The 24,558-nt window shown below is 47.7% G+C and overlaps 1 protein-coding gene across 3 annotated transcripts; it reads left to right on the top strand.

Annotated features, from left to right (window-relative positions):
- The first annotated feature begins 820 nt into the window (after positions 1–820).
- Dnpep (aspartyl aminopeptidase) lies at positions 821–24,558 on the top strand. 3 transcript variants are annotated; one of them, XM_090354878.1, is made up of 15 exons: positions 821–936; positions 12,616–12,709; positions 12,802–12,890; positions 13,012–13,125; positions 13,292–13,417; positions 13,565–13,695; positions 13,989–14,064; positions 14,173–14,280; positions 15,207–15,284; positions 16,786–16,869; positions 18,212–18,372; positions 18,713–18,752; positions 18,859–18,960; positions 23,635–23,802; positions 24,408–24,558. In XM_090354878.1, exons 1-15 carry the CDS (start codon positions 877–879, stop codon positions 24,456–24,458), a joined length of 1,482 nt encoding a protein of 493 aa, XP_090211004.1. In that variant the 5' UTR covers positions 821–876; the 3' UTR covers positions 24,459–24,558. The 3 variants fall into 3 exon arrangements, with proteins under 3 accessions (XP_090211004.1, XP_090211005.1, XP_090211006.1); XM_090354879.1 differs by lacking the exon at positions 821–936 and adding an exon at positions 11,997–12,099; XM_090354880.1 differs by lacking the exon at positions 821–936 and adding an exon at positions 12,405–12,427.

Here is a 24,558-nt window from a genome sequence, read left to right as displayed (position 1 = left end):
TGCCGCTCATTCATGTATTCATACACCAAAAATCCTTCATGAGAACTGACTACACAAGGCTCTGTTGGCTCAGGATGGAGCAGTGAGCAAGGAGTGGGGCCATGGAATGTTTCTTTTTCTGGGGCTTGAACTCAGGACCTCTAGGCTTTCCCTTATCTCTTTCACTCAAGGTTGGCTCTCTACCACTTAGGCCACACCCCCACTTCCAACTTAAAAAAAAAATTATTTATTGCTAGCCCTGGGGCTTGAACTCAAGGCCTGGGCACTGTCCCTGATTCTTTTGCTCAAGGCTAGTGCTCTACTACACGAGTCACAGCACCACTTCCAGCTCTTTCTATTTATGTGGTACTGAGGAATCAAACCTAAGGCTTCATGCATGCGAGGCAAGCAAGCACTCTACTACTAAGCCACATTCCTAGGTCCAATTTCAACTTTTTGGTAGTTAATGGAAATTAGATTCTCACAGACTTTCCTGCTCAGGAAAGACTTTCCGGGCTTTGAGTAAGGATCCTCAGATCTCAGCCTCCTGAGTAATTAGGATTATAGGCATGAGCCAGCCATGAGTGCCTGGCTAAGAACTCACCTTCTAATGAGATAAAATAAAGAGCACACTGGCTGATGGGAAGGAAAGAAAGAGATCAGTCAGCAAAGAAGGACTATCTTAAGGAGAGAATCTAGAATAGAGTACTTCCCTTCAACAGGTCACAATCGGGCATTGGTCACCACAGGCTTATCTGAGGCTCTTGGTTCTGTGAAGGCTTCTTTGTTCCCAGTTGACCGATGACATCACAGTGGCTTTGGGAATGGAATGAGGACCCTGTTTGTTGAGGCAGATGGACCAGCCCCAGCCTCAGGAGGAGGTGGGCAGTTCAAAGCATGGCACTCAACCTCTTCCCAATGTCCACTCCCCACTGCTGGCTCACTGGCTACCGCGAGGTAATCTAGCTCTCTTGTTCTGTGTTCAGTGGGTGGGCGGGAGGGGGGGGGTCCTGGCCCATGCAAGTGGGGCTCCCTCTCCTGGAGCATCGGCTTCTATGAGAGTGCATGGTCATGGCCATTATGGGGAATGCATAGATGAATGAGACAATGGCCCCATCCTCATTCCTCTGACATATTAGCTGTAGGTGCTGCAGTCATTCTGGCTGGCCTTGGAGGCCCGGGGCACTGAAGTGGTCTTTCCTCAGGAGCCTGTTCGTGTCCTCACTCCAGAGAGTGAACTTGACGGCAGCCCACCCACTGGCATATTTTGGAGAATCTATTTTCGTGTTTCATGGGATGGCCTAAAGATAGCAACATCCTTTACAGCACCTGTTAAAAATGCAGATTCCTGGGCCCCAGTCCAAATCTTCCAAATCAGAATTTTCAGATGAGTCTCATGAATACGCATTTATAAACCAAAAAAAAAAAAAGCATCCTAAGGAATTGAGGCCCCCAGACCTGTCTTGGAGTTGAGAGATCCACCATAGTTTGCAAGTCTGGCTAAACAGAGTGAGTCCTTTTCTCTGTTAGGTATGAGTGTAGTCTTTTGATATTTTTATTACTGATGAGAAGCCATGATTCATAGCCTGCTGGCTCCTGCTGCCAGGCTGGAAGGAGTCAGAGGCCACTAAGAACAGAATCCCCTATCTTTTCGATCCATCTATAAAATGCTTACCTGAGCAGACACTGTTTAAAGGCCATTAAAATACTAGACACAGAATAACCCAGTCCCTGGAACTTTATAGACATATTTACTCAAACCCCAGTGCTTGCAAAGAGTAAATAAAAGGAAAGCAAAAATGAGTTAGCACCCCTAGAAATAAGAACTAAAAGTAAACAGCCCTGTTCACTAAAATAAACAGAACAAATCCAGTGAGGATTAAATGACCTCTAGTCAGACAGGCTCAGAGCCAGAAATGTCCCTTGTCCTGGCCCCCAGAGGGAGAAAGGAGGCCTATCCTGGCCACCAGGAGGGGGCACTGCAGGAACCTTGTTCCTTGGAGGTCAGGACCAGGCCTGTGAGGGTAGACATAGGACTAAGTAGTGGTAATGTGACTAGATTTCCATGGCAGCATGCCCCAGGGCCTAAAAATCCCCGACTTAAAGATTATGTCCTTGGCCGGGAGTTTGGCCTAGTGGTTAAAGTGCTTGCCTGGCATACATGAAGACCCGGGTTCGATTCCTCGGTACCACATACATAGAAAAAAGCCGGAAGTGGTGCTGAGGCTCAAGTGGTAGAGCTCTAGCCTTGAGAAAGCCCAAGGACAGTGCTCAGGCTCTGAGCCCAAGCCCAGGACTGGCAAAAAAAAAAAAAAAAGATTATGTCCTTACAGCCACATTAGGCCAACAAATTCATGTGATTTCCGATGAGACAGACATGTATGCTGCTGGCATTGGCTCTCATCAGCTGTCCCAGGCTGTCTGCCTGTGTTGATAATTTTGTATGGTGCACAAATGATGTTATAAATATACAAATGGCCCTTGGCAGAAAAAAGTAGATGCTCCACCTCTGGGATATGCAGATTTTCTAGAGGCATATTACCCTGTTACTATTATTTGTCATTTATTCAGTGACTTAGCAAACATTTACTTAGAACCTGCTATATGTCAGATCCTGCTCCAGTTACATAGATGTGTAAAGTGCATACAGAGAGAGAGAGAGAGAGAGAGAGAGAGAGAGAGAGACAGAGACAGAGACAGAGACAGACAGAGACAGAGAGCGTAACCTGCTCTCATATTAAAGTCTATAATGTTTCTCACAGTCTAATATGAAAGAGAATACTAACATTTATTGACCACACACTCTCTGACAAACTTAATGCCTCATCTCATTTAATCCTTTATGACATTTGAGGTCATTATCATTAGCTTCCCCATCTTGCAGATTGCATAACTGAGGCTGAAAGTTGGTTTAATGTCAAATGCTTAACTCTAAGCTCTCCAGAATGAGTCAATAAAAACAAATAAGCCCTGACTTACACTGTCTGCCAATCTGGGCAATGTAAATAGTTCCAGACCTGTTTTAAGTTCCTTGCTTCAAGCAGGCTCCTGCCCGCCCTGGCAAACACTGCCCTCAGCTAATTAAATGGAGAAAACCAGGATGTGACCCAGGTGTGTCCAGCTCCGGTCTCAATCATAAGCACTTTGTTGACACCGAGGGGCATATTGCTGGAGACCTTTGGGAAGTGCTAGTTTTATAGTTCTCCATAAAACTGAAAGGTTCGGAACCAGCCCTTTTGTATAGCTCTTTGTTTGTATGGCTCCAAAAGGTTGGTTTTCTTTTGAGGGCCATTCAAATACTCTTTTCATTTTGAATAATTACACATTCATGGGTGTTGAAACATAGTACAGAGAGGTCCCTGTGTGCCTTTCTCTCAGCTTCTTACAATCGTGTCAACTCACAACCAGAAAATGACAGTGGGAAAATGTGTGTGTGTGTGCACGCGCGCGCGCGTGTGTGTGTGTGTGTGTGTGTGTGTGTGTGTGTGTGCATACCTCTAGGCTATTGTTTTCTAGGATTGCCAGGCTTAGTAAATAACAATACAGGGCAGTATTTTTTAAAGTATAAGTACATTCAATACAATTTTTGAGGCATACTTACAAATAATAATAATAATAATAATAATAATAAAAACCCTATTCCTGGGCCAGGAATTTGGCCTAGTGGTAGAGTGCTTGCCTAGCATGCACAAAGACCTGGGTTTGATTCCTCAGTACCACATACATAGAAAAAAGCCGGAAGTGGTGCTGAGGCTCAAGTGGTAGAGCTCTAGCCTTGAGAAAGTCCAACGACAATGCTCAGGCTCTGAGTTCATGCCCCACAACTGGTTAAAAAAAAAAACCTATTCCTTGTTTGTCTTCCTATTTATTTATTTGTTTGTTTGTTGTGGTACTATGGATCGAATCCAGTGTCTGCCTGCCTTATGTACGCAAAGCAGGAGACCTACCACTGAGCTACCCCTCCAGCCCTTTTCAGATTTTTCATTTTGAGACAGAATCTCATTCTATAGCTCAGGATACCCTTGAATCAGCCTCCTTCAGCCTCCTGAGAGTGGGCTTTACACATGTGCAGTGTCTGCCAATGTCCATTGTGTAAATAACCCCAGGCCTGTTTCAAGTCCCAGTTCCATGTCACTAATGTACCACAAGAACAAGAAAAGGAGTAAGTGAGCCTCCCTAGACCCAAGGTAGACAGCCCACAGCTAGTAACTGGAGGAGCAGGATCGGACCCAAGTATGTCTCAGCCTGTACACCAGCCTATTACAAATCAGCTGCCAACACTCCCAGCTGATTATATCTTAAACATAAATTGAACTGGGGTCCTAGCCTGTATTTTATTTGGTATACCAGATTTCATCACATGTGGGGTTGTAAACACCACTGGGAGTGACATGGAACTACCCTCATACAGCTGTTCCTCAGGCTGTTCCTTATAGCTGAATGGATTGACTCCCTCCCCCTCTGTTGGGAGCCAGCGTGGAATCAAACTGTACTTTGATTATTGACCATTAGCCTGTAGGTTATTCTACAATGCTAAATAAAAGATGACATTGGTACCAGGAAAGAGGGACAGAGAACCTGAGCATTGCCCTGTGGAGGTGAAAGGGAACACTCAAGAATAAGAGTAGTCAAGGTTGTTGAGCCCCTGGGAAGATGGGGAGTGGCTCCTCTATTATTCTCCCATACCCTTTTTGGATGTTTGTGCCCTGTGGGTTGGAAGGAGGTGAAGGAGGGTCTGGGAGAGAGCTGCTAGTGGGCAGGTGTAGAGAATCAGCTCCCCTTCCCCACCCCAGTGGAGCAACAGCCTGTTAGGAGCCCAACATGGCGCCTGAAAAGCACATGATGCAAAAGGGAGGAGAGGAGAAATCCATTCCCTGCCAGCCAGCCAGCTCTTCACACCCGTCAGCCCCTTTTGGGGCAGAGGTGGCTAGATTAAATTTGGATTCTCCCATCGAGGATCTAATTTGCCCCCAAATATGGGAAGCTGGGCCAAGGTGGGGTTTGATGGGTGGGGGGGAGAGGTCTTATCCAACCTGTAGGTAGACAACCGGCCCAGTGGGTAACTCTCTAAAAAGATCAGTCCCTCCTCCTTTTCCTTTTCTTTTTTTTCCCCTCCCTCACCCCTTGACAGGAAGAGACCCTCTGCCACCTTTCATTTATTTCCCTGTAGCTTTTCCTCTTCTATGGATTCGTTTGGGGTCGATATGTCATTTAAGTAAAGTTACTGTTAAACTTCATTTTAAGTTTCAATAGCTTCCCAGGACCTACTGCATTTTAAAGTTATTTTTTCAAGCTTGTACTTGCGGTTTAGTTTTTTCTAGTTGTCAGTGATTGCAATGGTCAGGATCAGCCTGCTTTTAGCAGAGGGAACCCCTTTTAAAAGGCCACTGTTTAACAGTAACAACCACCGATACATAGTGTAAAACTGAGTGGTCTAATAAATGTTTTTGAAATCTGGGGGAAAAAAAGAATAGGGGTAGTCAAGACAGTTGTTTGAACTGAGGGATTGGACATGGTGAGAAAAGTGCCATAGATGACACAAAGAGTTTGGGCCTATACTTCTAGCTACTCAAGAGGCTGAGATTTGAGGATCCATGGTTCAAAGATAGCCCAAGTAGGAAGGACTGTGAGACTCTCATCTCCAGTAAACTTCCAAAACAGCCAGAAGTGAAGCTGTGGCTGTACAGCACTAGCCTTGAGCTAAAGAAGCTCAGTCAGAGCCTAAGCACTGAGGTCAAGCCTACGACCAAACACAAAAATAAGTTTGGACTTGAAACTAGAACAGAATTACCATTTACTGGCTGAACACTGTGACTCACCTTTAATTCTCTCTATGCATGTGGCAGAGGTGGGAAGGACTATGCCCAGACAAAAACGTCTTAATAAATAAACTAGGTGATACATACCTGTGATCTCAGGTATGCAGGAGGCCATAAATAGGAGAGTCAAAATCTGAAGCCAGCTTGAGCAATGATATGAGAGCTGGTGGCATGGCTCAACTTGGCAGACTGCCTTCCTAGCAAGCATGAAGTCCTGAGTTTAAATTGCAATTTGAATTGCCATTGACTGAGATGGGATGACATGGACGGAGCACTCTAGAGGAACAAGTTTAGATTTAGATACAGAGAATTGAAGGTTCCCATTGAATGCACATAGGGAAATTTTGAGCAATTGTAACATCAGAAAGACATCCAAGGCTAAAGATCTGTACGTGTGGGAAGTACCAGGAAACAGACACTATGTAAAACCATGAAATTGGGAAAGGTCAGAACGGGGCGGGGAGGAGGGGAGAGAAGACACATTCTTAAAGAAGTCAACCCTGGGGCTTCCATTCATGTTGTTTTTGACCTTCACAAGTATTGCTGGCATGATTAATGTGACAATATCAATTCCAGAAAATTTGCAAGTATGAAAAGAGGAATTTCGGACGAATCTAGATTTACTCCAAGAGGGGCAGATATAGAGGTCATTTCTGGGGAGGAAATAGGGGATGGGGTGGTGGTAAGAGAGGATTATTTCCACACAGTATTGCTGGTTGAACCTAGGCCTTGACAAGAGCGCTACCACTGAGTTTCAGTCACAGCCCCTCTCCCACTTTTCTTCTTTATTATTTTCGTGAGGTTTGAACTCAGGACCTCATGCTTGACAGTGCTTGTCTTGCTGAGCTATGCCTCTAGTCCTTTTCTGCACTCATCCCTCCCCACACCTCACCACCCAACTGGGTCTCAATTTCTGCCCAAACACATGCTTGAATCTCTATCTGCCTATTTTATTTATTTTTGTTTTTGTTGGTCATGGTGCTTGAACTCAGGGCCCGGGCGCTGTCCCTGAGCTTCTGTGCACAAGGCTGGGACTCTTCCACTTTGAGCCACGGCTCCACTTCTGGCTTTCTGATGGCTAATTGAAGATAAGAATCTCATAGACTTTCCTGCCTGGCTGGCTTTGAACCAAGATCTGTCGATCTCAGCCTCCTGAGCTGGAGCGAGTTGCCAGTACCTAGTTTAGACTTCCCATTATAAGTAAGGTAACTGGTGCTGGGCACTGAGGAAGTATATGGTGAACTTTTTTGCCTCAACTGGCACAGAACTGACACTCTCAATCCTGATCTTCCCGTGTACCCGTGTAGCCAGGATTATAGACAGCCACTAGCACCCAGCCCCCCCTTCTTGTTACCCCTTCCTCAGCCCTTAAAAAAAAATTATTTTCAGACCAGATCTTACTAAGTTGCCCAGGCTGGCTTCAAACTTGAAATTCTTTTGTGGTCTCTTGAGTATCTGATGGAGTATCTGACTGTGCTGGGGAGGAGGATGGAAGAACAGATCCATAGCCTGTAGTTCTAGTAAGGGTGAAGAATTCCATCTCTCATCTCCAGGCTTTGCTATCTCATCTCAAATACCAATACCCAAAGAAATATTCTTCTAATGGTGGTGATATACAATCCTGTCGTTCCAACACTCAGAAGGCAGAGACAGGAGGATGGAGAGTTGAGCTAGAGCTCCAACTCCAGAGTAACAGATGGGAACCATTTGTACCTCATTAGGTACTTTCTTCCCCACCTCCCACACCCCCAACCATCCTTGTGCTTTCTCAGCTGCTCAAACACCTACAGCTCCTCCACTTTATCATAAGGCCCAGACCCAACCATGAAGCCAGGACAAAATGATGGGTACCACAGCAGATCATGAATTAAATTGGCTGTCCAGAAGCCTGCAAACCTCAAGGCTAGAAACCATCTTTGGAAACTGCCCAGGCTTAGTAGGCAATTACCCAATTTTAGCCCACTTCAGAAAACCATTAGAAGCTTGCTGCTCTCTGCTCTCTTTTGTTCAGAGAGCAGCAGCCTGAGCCAGCCTCTCCATCCCTACCATATTTCCCTTTGGGTCAAATTCAGCTCAGGCTGAATTCCAATAAAGCTGCTTTTCCTTTCTTGTTGGTAATAACTGTTTGGGTCTCGTTTCTACTATTTCTGTGCGCTAAGATCCCATTGTCCAAGACCAATAGCTTTTAAGAGCTTTTTAGAAATGTAGAACCTCAGGTTACACCAGACCCATTGAATCAAAATGTTTATGTTGAATGTGAGGGCGATCTGGCTGTGACATCTATCGCCCCTGATCTCCAGGGTTGATTCGGCCCATCTGATTCTTCCTCCCCACTCCACGTGAGTCTCGCCCGAAGCTGTGCACTTGGTCAAAGAGGACGACCATCCCTGCTAGAGGAGGAGTTGGAGATCTGAGGATCGAAATGGGAAGCTAGCCCAGGTAGATAAATCCATGAGATTCTTTTTTTCCCCAATTACCCAGCAAAAAGCTGGAAGTGGAGCTGTGGCTCAAATGGTAAAGTATCAGCCTTGGCTAAAAAAGCTAAAGGAGGAGCTGGGAGTTTTGCCTAGTGGTAGAGTGCTTGCCTAGCATGCACAAAGATCCAGGTTCAATTCCTCAGTCCCACATACATAGAAAAAAAGCCAGAAGTGGTGCTGTGGCTCAAGTGGTAGAGCTCTGACTTTGAGAAAGCCCAAGGACAGTGCTCATGCCCTGAGCTGAAGCCCAGGACTGGCAAAAAAAAAAAGCTAAAGGACAGTGCCCAGGCTCTAAGTTCAAGCCCAATGTCTTTGTCATTTGTGTGGTCATCTTGAATCCTTCTAGTTCTAGCTTAGTCTAGTCATAAGGAGTTCTGAGTCTATAAACATTCTTTCCTGACTAAACTGTTAAAAGTACACTTTGAGTGGACAACAGTTTGAGGTCTCAGAGTTTACATGCTTTTTTTTTAACCTTTGGTGGTGGTCCCTACCTGTCACAAACAGGTCATACTTTTAGTGGCAAAGATGTAGAGTGTTCTTAGAATGCTGAACTGGAGCCAACTTGGACCACTCAAAAGAATGGAGGGTCAGATTCCTAGGAATTTAGTGAGCCTGTAAAACATGGCTGTTATATAAAATATTAAATTATAAGCCAAGTGGCTTATGCCTGTAATAATAGTAATCAGGAAGCTGTTATCTGAGGATCACGGTTCAAAGCTAGCCTGGGCAGAAAAGTAGATTCTTATCTCCTATAAACTGGCTAAAAGCTGGAAATGGAGGTATGGCTCAAGTGGTAGAACACTAGCCTTGTGGGAAAAAAAGAAAGGAAGAAAGAAAAAAAGCTCAGGGATAGTACCAGGCCCTATGTTCAAGCCCTAGAACTAAGAGGTGCTTGTGTGTGCATGTACGCATGGGCATATGAACACACACACACACACACACACACACACAGTTATATTTCCACGCATTTACAATATTCTCCAATCAATCTCACTCCCTCTATCACTGTCCTTTCCCTCTTCCTCCCTTTCTAAATAATTTCAATAGGTTTTATTGTTCTGTTGTCATGACAATTTATTTCCCCTGTGTTCATCCTCGTTCAAAATTATTCACTCTGTATTTTTCTTATTCCCTTTCCCCCTTTCCGGTCCTCTCCTAAGCATGGCACCTCATTTTTAACTTGTATTTTCTTGGTTAAAGTACGATTGATTCTCTTACATGTTTATGTCTTGGAATTTAATAGTATTTCTTGCTCTTGTAAATAGGTCTTTCTAACTTTTATATTTTCTTGTTGATTATTGTTCAAGAAAGCCATTTTTTAAAAACCAGGCCACCTCTTCTATCAGTTCTGACAGCCTATTTTATTAGGGTTTCTTTGTAATCATCTAATCTTAAAATAATAATCAATTCTATTTTCCCATATATAATTGCTTATCTTGTGGCTCTGATTACAGGTCCACAGGACTGCCAGTAGTAATAGTTTATCACTCTCTTACTTTGCACTTGAATAGAGCACTTTAGTGTTCTTTCCCTAACATTTGATGGAGATTTCTTACAGGTGTCTTCTCTATCCTTTTTCTTTTTGGTTCTCTTAAGGGTGTGTGTGTGTATGCGTGCATGTACACACACACACACACACACACGCACACACACACACACACATCCTGGGGCTCGAACTAAAAGCCTGGGTACTGTCCCTGAGCTTGTTTGCTCCTTTACTATTTGAGCCATGGCTCCACTTCCAGCTTTTTGCTTGTTAATTGGAGATGATGAGTTTCATGGATTTTGCTCCCTTGATTCTCAGGTCTCAGCCTCCTCAGTAGTTAGGTGTGAGCCACTGGCACCTGCTTTTTTGTTAATTCAATGAGAATGGAGAGTTTCCGGGCACCAGTGGCTCACACCTGTAATCCTGGCTACTCAGGAGGCTGAGATCTGAAGATCACTGTTAAGAGCCAGCCTGGGCATTAAAGTCCATGAGACTCATCTCCAACTAACAACCAGAAAATCAAAAGTGGCACTGTGGCTCAGTTGATAGAGCACTAGCCTTGAGCTGAGGAGACTCAATGTATCAAATATTTACTTTCATAGGTTATGCATTTTGGAGGTATATGAATTGCTTCTATGAGCATGCTCTCTCATTGATGGTTCTTCTGTCAGTTTCCTTCCTTCTGCAGTCTTTCTTGGTATCTGCAGAGGTTTGGTGGTGGGACTTCAGTGGATACCCAAATCTGAGACATTCTCATGTTCCTTACATGTAATGTTACCATGTTTACATATAACTTATTTTCCATCCCCTATTTATTTTAGATTATCTCTCAATTTTTTATAATGCCTCAGACTATGTAAATGCTATATAGTTCATCTGTAATGTTTAGAGAACAATCACAAGGAAAAATGTCTGTATATGTTCAGTACAGACACACATTTTTCTGAATATTTTTGATCTGCAGTTAGATTCAAGGATGGAGAACTCACTGATTGGGAGGGTCTGACTGCACCTTTTGTCCCCACTCCTGCTCTCTCTCACTGTCCTTTTTAAGTGTGGCCCTGCCCCAGGACCCAAGCTCTAGCATCTCAGAGGGCAAGATTGTTTTCTCATGGCTCAGCTTTACATCTGATGGTATTTTTATTATAATTATTTAAACTCATTCAATTGCACAAATTAAGAACATAATAGTGTTCCAATAAATGGTTAGGGAATCCTGTGAATTCAGCTCATCACCCACTTTATGTTCTAATCTACTCCCCCAACCTCACCCCTGCAGCATCTACTTATTGAAACCCCCCCAAACACGCATTGAGATTGTCCAATGGGCTGTGATCCCTGTAGTGCTGGTTTATATCACTGTTTGATTATACCATCAGCAGCCCTGTGATCCATATCAATAGCAGGTGGATACCTGAGTTTCAAATGGCTACTCACTTGACATGGAAATGCTAGCTTTGTCTCCAAGAGTACGTGGAGATTGCTTTTTCCTGTGGTTTTAGAGATGGAAAGAGCACGGATTCCAGAGTTAAATCCCAGATTCATACAAACAGCCATGTGCTCTTGGACAGGTCACTAGCTTCTGTATCTGTGAGAACTCCCTTAATCAAGCCTAATGGCCAGGGAATGACACGAAAAGCCTGTATCCGTTGCCCCAAGCCTCTGAAAATAAACTGATATAGTCCAAATCCCATTCTTGCCATTTGTTACTGTGGACCAGTTGCTTCTGTTGGTATTCGGTTAGTCCACACAGTGTGGATAGGGCAGTTGAGAAGACTGAACGAAATAGCATGTTAAACCCTAATCGTAAAGCTAACGCTCATCGCGAGCATCCCATGAACGCTAGTCACATTGCTTTTATCAGGAGGATGACAGTGACTGGCTGGCACTCATTGGGGCTGCGAAGTTGGGAAGAGGAGGCTCGCAGCTGCCCTAACACCTCCCGGGCGCTAGGGGGCCCTAGCCGCAGTGTGAACCGCGCTGGTCCACAGCGGGACCCAGGGCCGATACCTGGGCGGGGCATGCCGCTGAGGGGCGGAGCGGAAGTTGCATCCGGGGCGGGACGGACAGCGGGAGCGGTCTTAGTGCGGAGCTGTAAGCCCGGCCAGAGAGAGGGCGGAGCCTAGGCGCGGCCTTCCGGGAGCGTGTCGTGGGCGTGGCTATAAGGAGGCGGGGCGAGTGGCTCCTCTGGGGCGGTGCGGGAGGCGGTCAGACGAGAGGAGGAGCTGGCGCGGGGGCTGGGGCGCGGTCCGCCCGGAGTGGGGGAGCTGAGAGCCGTGCGAGGAGGCGGGCCGAAGCCCGGGTCTCGTGAGCCATTGCGGCCCTGGGGCCCTGGAAGGTAGGCGGCTGCTGCGGGCGCCGCTGGGACTTTGCTCCCAGGCGTCTTTTCCGGCCTTAGTTTAGCGCCGCTCTGCGGTGCGGGTACCGCCGGGTCCAAAGCGAAACCGAGGCCCGCCCGGTTGACCTGAGCGTCCGCGGGTGAAGGGTGGCGGCGACCGGCTGGGCGGGGGCTGCCTTCGGCCCCGGGCTGCGGCCGCGTGCCCGGAATCTCGGAGTTCGTGGACCGGGATTTCCTGGCTGGTCTGGGGCGCGGGGGGCGCGGGGGGCGCTGGGGGGCGGGGACCGAGGGGCCAGGCCGGTTTTAGGGAGCCGAACGCCGAGCTCAGGTGGGTAGTAATCCGCGGGCAGAGAGATAAGAGGACTGGAGAGACCCCGATCTGCGTGTGTTGGTGGGGAAAGGAGCAGGAGCCTGGGCTCGCGGGCAGAGTTCCGGGGTTTGGGGGTTTCCCGAGGTCGGACGAGGCGGGAGTGATTCCCGGACCTGGTAGGAGCCTGAGCGCCCCCCTTCCCCTAGGTGGCTATGAACGGCAGGGCCCGCAAAGAGGCGGTGCAAGCCGCGGCCCGGGAGCTGCTCAGGTTTGTGAACCGGAGTCCCTCTCCTTTCCATGGTAAGTGACCCGCGCTGGGGAGTGAGGTGGGTGAGGTGGGAGGGCCCTCCTCCATCGACTTCTGGAGCTTTGAGAGCATCCTCTTGCTACAGCTGTAGCCGAGTGCCGAAGCCGCCTTCTCCAAGCTGGCTTCCATGAACTCAGGGAGACAGAGAGCTGGGATATCAGACCTGAGAGCAAGGTACTAGGAATGGGTTGGGGGGCTGATGGGTCCGATCCCTAAGCTCAGTCTCAAAAAAAAAAAATCCTGTGTGCCAGCTGACTAAGCAGCTTAAACTAATGCCTTTGATTCCTGACTGCAGTACTTCCTGACCAGGAACTCCTCTACCCTCATCGCTTTTGCTGTGGGAGGCCAGTATGTTCCTGGCAATGGCTTCAGCCTTATTGGGGCTCACACAGACAGCCCATGCCTTCGGGTAAGGATCTAGGGCTCTACTGGCCTGAGGGAAGGTGTTGGGGTGCTATGGGACAAAGAGGATGAGGAGGTACAAATTTAGGGCCTGCTCTATCCCCCGTAGACAGACTTGTGACCCCTTCCTTGCCACTCATTCAGATATCTCTGACCTCTGTCTTCATGCTCAGGTGAAACGCAGGTCTCGACGCAGTCAGTTGGGCTACCAGCAAGTGGGTGTGGAGACTTATGGTGGTGGGATCTGGAGTACCTGGTTTGACCGTGACCTGACCTTGGCTGGACGTGTCATTATCAAGGTGGGTACCAGGGTTGGGAGCTGAAAATGTTCTTGTCCTTGGAGAGCACGGTGGGAAGAGAGGATATGGTTAGTCTGGGTGAAGTGAGAGCTGCCCTCAGTCAGGTTTGGGAAGTAACCTGAGCTCACCTGGCCTATTCCACCACAGAGCCCCACTTCAGGTCGACTGGAGCAGCGGCTGGTGCATGTGGACCGGCCCATTCTGCGCATCCCACACCTAGCCATCCATCTGCAGCGAAATATCAATGAGAACTTCGGGCCCAACACAGAGATGCACCTGTGAGACTGGGGCAGGAGACTGTGGTAGGAGGGGTGGGATATGGCACCAGATGGCAGAAGGGGCCCGGATGGGGGCTAGGAGACCACTGCTTAGTGGCCACAGTCAAGCCAACTACTCTTAGGATCCAGCTTCCATGCAAGGGGCCTTGGAGTGCTACCATTTGGACAATGGGCTAGGAACTGAAGGGCAAGTGCAGTCTCCATCAAGAGACTCCTAAACTCTTGCTTGTCCCACTACACTGTGCCCTCCAGCCTCCTCCCTCCCCATTCCACCTTCTTGCTTCTCCCCACAGAATCCCCATACTTGCCACAGCAGTGCAGGAGGAGCTGGAGAAGGGGAGTCCTGAGCCAGGGCCTCTCAATACTTCTGTAAGAGGGACCCCTGCTCCCAGGGAGGCGGGTAGAAGAGGAATGATCCAGGCAAGGAAGGGGCAGAGAGGGAAGGAGCAGGTCCTTCCAATATCCTCTACTCCACAGGATGAACGGCACCACTCTGTCCTCATGTCTCTGCTCTGCTCCCATTTGGGCCTGAGCCCTGAAGATATCTTGGAGATGGAGCTCTGCCTGGCAGACACCCAACCTGCGGTGAGGAACAGCTACAGGTGTTCCACAGCTTGTGGTGGGGGGGGGCCTCAAGGAGTCCAGCTGGCCCCAGCTTGTCCCCAGATGCACTCCTCCCTCGGTGACTGTCCTTCCTCCTCTTCCCAGTCAACATTACTCACTGTGCTCCCAGTGGTTCCAAGTAAGCAAGTCTCCTCCCTCCCCCAAGATATACATGCCTGCTGGGGTGGTCTGTGGTATGGAGCCTGGAATTGTCCCTTTTCATAGATTCTGCACGAGTTTCTGCTACAAGTGATCCTTTCCTGCTTTGATCCATGCTGGTTCTGAACCCCTCAGGGCAATAGGCCTGACTGTGTCTTCCTGTACTTTGCCTCCCAGTTGCTAAGAGTAGGATATTGCTGAGTTTGGATCTCCTGTCTTGCCTGAATGCCTACTAAGTTGTTGTTTGTCACCTTGGTTGTTTTTTTTTGGGGGGGGGGGAGGTGGGCTTCTTTTGTGTGCCCTTCAGTTCTCCCTTTTCTGTCTTAATGGAAGAAGTCAGAGTGCCCTCCATCTTCTGCCGAGTCTGCACAGCAGAGAGATGGTACATTAGGCCAAGGGTTAAGAAGTAGTTGCACAGCAAGGCGCAGTGGCTCATACCTGTAATCCTAGCTACTCAGGAGATCTGAGCTACTGAGATCTGAGATCAAGGTTCAAAGCCAGCCCAGGCACAAAAGGACCTGAGACTCTTTATCTCCAACTAACCTCTAGAAAACAGGAAGTGGGGCTTGGCTTAAGAGTTAGGGCGGTAACCTTGAGCTGAAGAACCCAGGCCAAGTTCAAGCCCCATGACCCACAAAAAAAAAAAAGAAGTTTGCACAGACATTAGCTCAACCCAACTCTGGGAGCTGGAAGTGAGCTGGAAGTGGATGCTCAGGTCAGGTTACTTGTCCTGTCCTGTTCCTGTCTAGGTCCTGGGTGGAGCTTATGATGAGTTCATCTTTGCCCCTCGGCTGGACAATTTGCATAGCTGCTTCTGTGCTCTACAGGTAAGGAGAGGTTACAGGTTAGGTGGGTAGGGGGATCTTAATTCCCAGAGGGTGTTGAAAGAGGACCAGTGACCACTCCCAGTCTGCCGGTATTGGATGGACCACAGGAAGCGGCACCAAGGCTGTAGCTTTAACCTAGCAACCTTTGCTTTTTGAATTTGCTCTGGCCTGAGGCCAGGCGCTGAGGTAAGGGAAAGCTGTTAAGTGTTCAGGTGGCCCTGGTGCCTTGTCCTAATCTTATTTCTGCTGTTTTTCTTAAGCTAACAACCTCTGCCTCAAAGGAAGGACCTTGCCACTCTGCCAGATAGTATCTTTCACTGGGCACTGGTGGCTCACACCTGTAATCCTAGCTACTCAGGAGGCTGAGATCTTCGGATTGAGGTTTGAAGCTAGCCTGGGCAGAAAAATATGTGAGACTTTATCTCCAATTAAACACCAGAAAACTGGAAGTGGAGCTATTGCTCATAGTTGTAGAGTGTTAGCCTTGAGCAAAAGGAGCATCCCAGGCCTGAGTTCAAGCCTCCTGGAGGAAAAAAAAAAAGTTTCTTTTCACCTCCATTCATTTCCTTCCCACTTGCTCTTGGCTTAAGCCTGCACAGTCTTCTTTCTCTTGGCAGTCTCTCCCTCAGTCACCTCCATGTTCCCATTTTGTTTTTAGCCAATACTAGGGCTTGAACTCAGGACCTGGATGCTTCCCTTAGTTTTTTTGTTTTTTTTTTTTCTAAAAGCTAGCCCACTACCACTTGAGCCTCAGCTCCACTTCTAGCTTTTTGGTAGTTGTTTGGAAATAAAAGAGTCTTATGGGACTTTGCTGCCCAGAATGGCTTAAACTTCTGTCCTTAGATCCAGCCTTCTGAGTAGCTAGAATTACAGGTATAAACCACTGGTGCCTGGCCCCTTCTTTCTACCATAGTCCCTCTCCCTCTCCTTGTCCTCCCCTCCCCTCCTCCCTCCTCTTCAGACCATAATCATCCTAGTCAGGTCTTTTTTTCCCCTTTCTTCTTGTTATTGCCTTTCCCTTGCCCTTTTCAACCCTTTTCCCCTCTTGCCAGTCCTGTGGCTAGAGACCAGCTTTGGACAATAACTAACTGAGACTCGAGCCAGATCTGAGGCCTACATCCACTGCTGAGCCAGCTAGCTAGATGATGGTCTCCTCATGTTCTAGTGAGCGAATGTTGATGGAGGCCCAACCATGAACATCAGTGTACATGTTCTGTGAGGTCTTTTGACTTTGCCAGCTCTTATTCCATCCTCCTGCCATTTGCAGGGAAAGGTGTGGGAGCAGAGCCCCCAGAAAGTGGTTTTTCCCTATCCCAGCTGGGAAGGTTCCCCCCATGCCCTCTGGAGAGCAGGGCCCTAAGAGAGGATGCTGCCAAAAGCCCAGCCCACTTCACCTCCTTTAGGATATATGTGGGTGGGGTGTGCTCCTCTTGGGTATGGGTGGGCTATATTGTACAGGAAGAGAGGTGAGGTGCATGTGCTTATTCCCTTCCCCATGCAGGCCTTAATTGATTCCTGCGCATCCCCTGCCTCCTTGGCCGCTGAGCCCCATGTGCGAATGATCACACTCTACGACAATGAAGAGGTATGCAGTCTTCTGTGGGCACCTCCATGAGCCAGGGCCATTCTGGATGTCCCAAAGACTGGGGCAGGGTGAGCTGCCACTGCTCTTGATGTCCCCTTCAGGCTCAGCTTATATATGCTACTTCCACTGGAATCCCATCTTCCGTATCCCTCCATGTTACTGAGTGAGCTCCTTTTTCAAGGCCATGGTTCAGCATGCAGCAGGTCCCAGTGCTGTGGGAGGCCGTAGCCTGAGTTTCAGTGATAGAGCTTGACAAGTAGCTAGTTTTCTCATGGACTATCCAGGTCAGAGTTAGCAGTTCAGGACGGGTGTCTGTCATTCTAAACGCGGCGATTCCACCTCTGGCCATCATGTCTACACCCAAAAGGCAGGAAGATGGGGAAATGGGAATGGATGTCCTTTCTTTAAGGGTGTGACCCAGAGGTAGTATTCATTCCTCTTTTATGCGTAGAACCTAATATGGCCACAGTTAGCTGCAAGGCAGGTTGAGAATGTTATGTCTAACTGGATAGATGCTTAGCTACAACTTGACTGTTCTATTATCAAAGATACAGACAGCAGTTTCTGTCACATGTATTAAGAAAATTCTGCCAGGTATGGTGGCTCATGCCTGTTGATCAAAGCTACTCAAGAGGCTGGAATTGAGAGGGTTGTAGTTTGAGGGTAGCAAAGTTAGACCTCAGTCAATTTTTATTTTATTTATTCTTTTGCCTGTCCTGGCCTTGAGCTCAGGGCATGAGCACTGCCCTTGGACTTTCTCAAGGCAAGAGCTCTACCACTTGAGCCTCAGCATCACTTCTGGCTTTTTCCTATGTGGTACCGAGGAATCGAACCCGAGTCTTCATGCATGCTAGGCAAGCACTCTACCACTAGGCCAAGTTCCCGGCCCCTCAATCAAGTTTTTTACAAGCTAGACATGGTAGCATCTGCTTGCCCCCTCAGCTATGTGGACAGCATAAATAGAATGATCAGACCCAGGCTTGCCTGGACAAAAAGCAAGACTGTATTTGAAAATAAGGAAAGCCAAAAAGTCTAGAGGTCCAGTGCAAGTGGTAGAGCACCTACCTAGCAAGTGCAAGGCTCTGAGTTCAAATCTCAATACCACCAAAAGAAAAAGAAAGAGAAGACAATTGGTTATCTCTACTGAGCAGACGTGAAATTTGGGGAGAGAGAAATAGGCCAGGATGGGACACACTGTTTCTACCCTGAAATGACTGGGAATTAGTCTGGCCGGTCTGCCATCTGGGTTCAGTAATGACCCAGGGCTTGGGAGGTCGTGAAGGACACGCCCCGTCCCACGCAGTGACTCATGCCGCCTCTGAGCCTCGTCTTTGCTCCCCAGGTGGGGTCCGAGAGCGCCCAGGGCGCACAGTCGCTGCTGACGGAGCTGGTGCTCCGGCGGATCTCCGCCTCATCACAGCACCTGACGGCCTTCGAGGAAGCCATACCCAAGTCCTACATGATCAGTGCAGACATGGCTCATGCTGTGCACCCCAACTACTCGTGAGTCCTCCGGGCCAGGCACGGCCCCACAGCTGGAGATGACCAGGCAGGCCCCTGGCCCCTGCCTCTTCCCTGTCCTCTCTCTGCCAAGAAACTCAGTGGATCTTCCTGCTGACTGTTCCGAGGCCTGGCTAGGTCAAAAGACATTGGCTATCTAACTCCCATCTTCTGTAAACTTATTAGCACCTATTGCCAGAGGCTGTCAGGAACGCTCCTATAGAATATCTGAGGACCTGGCTAGGAGGAGTACACAATCCCCCATGCTGTCTTGCCTTTGGAGGTATGGGATGTGTCACAGGCCCACTCCCACATGCCATCCTGACCTAACCATCTCTTACAGGGATAAGCATGAGGAGAACCACCGGCCCTTATTCCACAAGGTGAGATTCTCCTTCTCCTTAGAGATGTGGAGGCCTGGCTGACTCTAAACCCCACCTTGTTCCCACTGCACCTGCCATCATCTCTGCCTCCCTTGACTCTCCCCAGGGCCCTGTGATCAAGGTGAACAGCAAGCAGCGCTATGCCTCCAATGCGGTCTCAGAGGCTCTGATCCGAGAGGTGGCCAGCAGTGTTGGGGTGCCTTTGCAGGTGAGAGTGGACCCCACCTGGGAAGTGTGGTAGAGGGAGCAGAGTGGGGACACAAGCTTATGGACCCCCAGTGAGTACTCTGGTAGCCACTTTTGGTGAAAGGGGACCCCAGGAAGTGAGTAGAACAGAGGTCTTGGGTAGACAGCTAGACATCTGTAAAGTGGGGAGATAATGATACTACTTCTGAGAGGACTAAAGGTACACGTGTGTTCTGGTTGAGGGTTAGTTTCCCTGCCAGTGCCCCACATCCCCTGTGTCTTCCTTTTGCATGTGTGCCTGCCAGTACTGGGGCTTGAACCCAGGGCCTACGCACTGTCCCTAAGCTTCTTTGGCTCAAGGCTAGCACTCTACTACTTGAGTCACAGCACCACTTCCAGGTTTGCTAAGTTGTTTGTTGGAGTTAGGAGTCTCATGAACTTTCTCTAAAGCCCAGGCTGGCTTTGAACTGTGATCTTCAGATCTCAGCCTCCCGAGGAGCCAGGATTACAGGCGTGAGCCAGCAGTGCCTGGCTCTTACATAATCTTATTTCCCCCTAAGAGATATCCATTGCTGGGAACCAACTCTTCATTTTCCCTTTACCTTTGAGTCCCTCACCTAATCCTTTCTCAGAATGTGTGTGTGTGTGTGTGTGTAACAGATATATCCTGTACATATGTATGTAGTATGTATACCAGAGACTTGGCCTAGAATCCTTTCTCAGGGTGTGTGTGTGATATTGTATACGTATGTACATATAATATGTATGTATATCAGGGACTGGGCTTGGGGTGGTCTCCTGACCACCCTAGCAAGCAAGTTCTGGTGAGGTCAGGACTAGGGTTCTTATGTCCCACGTACAGCTGGGTGGTTCCACTCTCAGAAAGGCCCCTTGGGGCAGGAGCTATCCCACTACTGAGAGACAGCTATGGAGGCTCTGGGGAAAGGAAAGAGCATCCCAGGCAGTGAAAATAAGTAGAAAAAGCCCAAGGGTGGCAGGTGTGAGTGTGTTCTAGAAAGAGGAGGAGAACAGGGTGAGAGCAGGAAGGATAGGAAAGGGCTACCTGGTGAATTGTGCATTTCTATTGATTCTAAGGTATGGTTCAGACATTGGGGACTTTTTTTCCCCTGATGGTATATAGGAGAAGCAGGACATGTATACTTTAGAAAATTAGAAAATAAATAGAAATGAGAAAACATGAAGCCCCAGATGTATCTTCTTTCAGACCTATTCTAGGCATATATTTAACATAAGCTTAAAACAAAGGGCTACAATTCCATAACTCAGGTTATAAGTAGAATGTCACCTTTAACACACACTTTTAAAAATGAAATCTTAGCCAGGTGCAGTGGCTCACACCTGTAATCCTAGCTACTCAAGAGGCTGAGATCTGAGGATCATAGTTCAAAGCCAGCCTGGGCACTGAAGTCTGTGAGACTCTTATCTCCAATTAACCACCGGAAGTGGTGCTGTGGCTCAAGAGATAGGGTGGTAGCCTTGGGCTGAAGAGCTCAGGGACAATGCCCAGTCCCAGAGTTCAAGTCCCACAACTGACAAAAAAAAAAAAAGGAAAGAAATTGTATTAGATGGTTTTTATTTGTTTGGTGGTCATGGGGCTTGAACTCAGAGCCTGGGCCCCTCTGTCCCAAAGCTCTTTTGCTCAAGGCTGGTACTCTACTACTTGAGCCATTGGAAATAAGAGTCTCACGGAATTTCCTGCCCAAGTTGGCTTCAAACCTTGATCCTCAGACTAGCCTTCTGAGAAGCTAGAATTACCCAGGTGAACTATCAGCACCTGGCTAGATGATTTTGTTGTTTTTTTGTCCACCTTGGGGCTTGAACTCTGGGCCTGGGCGCTGTCACTAGACTCCTTTTGCTCAGGGCTAGCACTCTACCATTTGAGACACTGTGATTAGTTGGAGATAAGAATCACTGATTTTCCTGCCCTGACTGGCTTTGAGCCATAATCTTCAAATCCCAGCTTCCTGGTTATTGAGGATTACAAGCATGAGCTGCCAGCACCCGGTCTAGATGTAATTTTTTTGTCTTTTGTCTCAAATCATCTCCACTTTCTCAGTTTCTGTTTCAGTGAATTTCTTTCTCATCCAGTGCATAGATCACTTTCAGTTTCTCCGGTTAGCACACATTGTTCTTCACAGTTCTTCCGCCTGCCCTCACCGCCGGTTTGGTACCAAGTGTTATTATTTCGCTAATAGGCCGCTTGTCTCCCTGCTGGTTGTAGACACATACCTGCAATCCCAGCATTCCAGAGGCTGAGGCAGAAGGATCACAAATTTGAAATCAGACTAAGTTACCTAGCAGAACCTTGTGTGAAAACAAAGGGAAGCTGAGTGCCAGTGACTCAGACCTAGAATCCTAGCTACTCGGGAGGCTGAGGTCTGAGGATCGCAGTTCAGATTCAGCCAAGGCAGGAAAATCTTCACTAAACTACCAAAAAAGCCAGAAATGGAGCTGTGGCTCAAATGGTAGAATGTTACCCATGAACAAAAGAAGCTCATTGACAGTGCCCAGGCCTTGAGTTCAAGTCCCAAGACTAGCACCAAAAAATAAAGGAAAGAATTGGTATTAGGGACTGTGGTCTAGGGATGGAAGTATTTATTGTTAAGGAAAGACAGTGCTTTGAAACTAGTTCTATAAACATAATTAGCAAAATATATATTTTTAAAACTAGGAGTAAATATTAAATTTCTGTTTCAAAAATAAGTTAAATGATTTTGTAATTCATTTTCCTCCTGTATTTCTTTATTTACATTTTTACCACAATATGAAGAAAATAGTTTCAAAATGCCCATAGCAATTTCCCCCCACCCTGTGGCTTGAACTCAGGGCTTCATAATGCTAGGCATCCTGTCACCTGAATCACACTTGCAGCCCTTCTTTAGTTACTTTTCCAGATAGAATCTGGAAAGACTGCAGTCTTTCTATCTATTCCTCTAGTGTAGCTGTTACCACAGTTGTGTAACACTGGGCTTGAATTCAGGGCCCCGGTGCTGTCCCCGAGCTTCTTTTGCTCAAGGCTATCACTCTATCACTTGAGCCACAGCACCACTTCTGGCCTTTTCTGTTTATGTGGTACTGAGGAATCAAACTCAGGGCTTTGTGCATGCTAGGCAAGCACTCTACCACTAAGCCACATTCCCAGCCAACTTTTTATCTTAAATTACAAACGTCCTAGTCTAGCTGGGAGATACTGTGTGTGTGTATGTGTGCGCGCATGCATGTGCGTGTGTGTTTCTATGTGTCTGCTTGTCTTGGAGCTTGAACTCAGGCCGTGGCACTGTTCCTGAGCTTCTTTTGCTCCAGGCTAGTGCTTTACCACTTGAACCACAGCACCACTTCCAGCTTTCTGGAAAGTTTAGTGGAGATAAGAGACTCACAGACTTTTCTGCCTGGGTTAGCTTTGAACCACAATCCTTATACCTCAGCCACCTGAGTATCTAGTATTACAGGCATGAGCAACTGGCACCCAGCTGATAGCAGTATTTTGGAAAACATTAGAACTCTGTTGATTTTTTGGTTCTTTTTGCTGTTCTAGGGACTTGAACTCGGGGCATCTTGCTTTCACTAGGCTGACTTGCTTGTTCATGGCTCCATACCTCCAGTCTGGCTTTTGCAAACTGGAGTCTCTCAAAAGGGCTTCCCTGCCAGGCTGGCTTCAGTGACCCCCCCCTCACGTTGAGCCTGTTGAGTAGCTAGGATTACAGTCATGAACCGCCAGTACCCAGCAGGATTTTTTTTTCCTTCTTTATTTTTTTTTTGACACAGGGTCTTGCTATATAATGAAGTCAGGCCTGAAAGTCACTTCATAGCCTATGGTGGCCTCCTAATTCTTCTGCCTTAGCTTTCCAGGTACTGGCATTGGAATTGTGTGCTGCGAATTCTATATGTTTTCCTGTGTTTGAACTCAAGATCTAATGCTAACTACACAGCTGTTCTGCACCTTTAAGCCATATCACAGGTTTTGTGAAGTTCCTCTCATGGATTGTTTATGGAGAAAAGATGGTGACACTGTAGCCAGGGTGGTGGCGGAGCAAATAGAATGGGACAGATTAAGAATATGTTGTCCTTAGCTGGGCACAGTGGCTCACGCCTGTAATCCTAGATACTCCGGAGGCTGAGATCTGAGGAGCATGGTTCAAAGCCAGCCTGGGCACTAAAGTCCATGCAGCTCTTTTTTTTTTTTTTTGCCAGCCCTGGGCTTGAGCTCAGGGCCTGAGCACTGTCTTTGGACTTTCTCAAGGCTAGAGCTGTACCACTTGAGCCTCAGCACCACTTCCGGCTTTTTTCTATGTATGTGGTACCAAGGAATCGAACCTGGGTCTTCATGCATGCTAGGCAAGCACTTTAACCACTAGGCCAAACTCCCAGCCCAGTCCATGCAACTCTTATCTCCAATTAATCACCATAAAAGTGGAAGTGACGCTGTGGCTCAAGGGGTAGGTTGATAACCTTGAGCTGAAGACCTCCGAGACAACACCCAGGCCCAGAGTTCAAATCCCACAACCAACCAAAAAAAAAAACCAGTATGTTGTCCTCTGGGGTCTGCTAGTTAGTGTTGGCCTTGTGATTTCACATGTTTCCTCTCACACTCTGCTGAGTAGGATTAGGCCCCTCCAGCTTTTTCCTTGGTCTCATAAGCACCCACTCGTGGCTTATGACCTCTCCTCCCCTCCAGGATCTCATGGTCCGGAATGACTCTCCGTGTGGAACCACCATCGGACCTATCTTGGCTTCTCGGCTGGGGCTGCGGGTGCTGGACTTAGGCAGTCCCCAGCTGGCCATGCACTCCATCCGGGAGACAGCTTGTACCACAGGCGTACTCCAGACCCTCACCCTCTTCAAGGTAACTCCCACCCAGCCCTCCTCCCCATGGCTAAGTTCCCATCGAGATGCTAGGGAGAGCAGTAGAGGAAAGCGGGGCCTGTGTTAGCTTCCCATCACTGTAGCAAAATAACTGAGATAAATGGTTTGCAAAGAGGAAAGGTTTATTCTGGCTTATAGCTTTAGACCAATTGGCCCATTGCTTTTGGATATCACGGTGGGCATACATGATGGAAGAAGCAGCTCTTTCGGGTGATAAGGAAGTGAAAGAGGGATAGGAAATGGCCAGCGTTCCAATACCCTGTTCAAGCTCATGCCCTACCTCAGTGACTTAACTGTCTCCCATTACTACCCTTTAAGTGGCCCCTCCTTATCTACCACCTCACTGTGGTGTCACAGGCTGTTAACTGAACCTTTAACAAACTGTCCTTTGGGAGACACTCATCAAAACCACAACAGTCCTCTGTTTTGAAGTCCAGGATCCCTGATGAACTCCTGAAGAAAGGGACAGGAGAGGGGACAAGGGATAGAAAGCAGACAGTCTTTAAGCATAGAAAGCGATGGGGAACACCTTACCTGTGTCTGGTCACTCATAAATTTCTAATCCCACATTGCTTCCTATTTTAGGGCTTCTTTGAGCTGTTCCCCTCTCTGAGCCGTAACCTCTTAGTGGATTGAGACTTCTTGGCAAGACTTCTTCACCCCTTTGTACTGGAGAGGAACGCTCTCAGCTGAGCTGAAGCTAGGTTGATTATTAAAAATGAATCTTTCATTTACA

This window comes from Megascapheus bottae, chromosome 21 (genome assembly GCF_031878675.1).
Source record: "Megascapheus bottae isolate mThoBot1 chromosome 21, mThoBot2.hap1, whole genome shotgun sequence".
NCBI lineage: Eukaryota > Metazoa > Chordata > Mammalia > Rodentia > Geomyidae > Megascapheus > Megascapheus bottae.
Note: the sequence above shows the minus strand (reverse complement) of the source record. Positions and strands in the feature narration are given on the sequence as shown.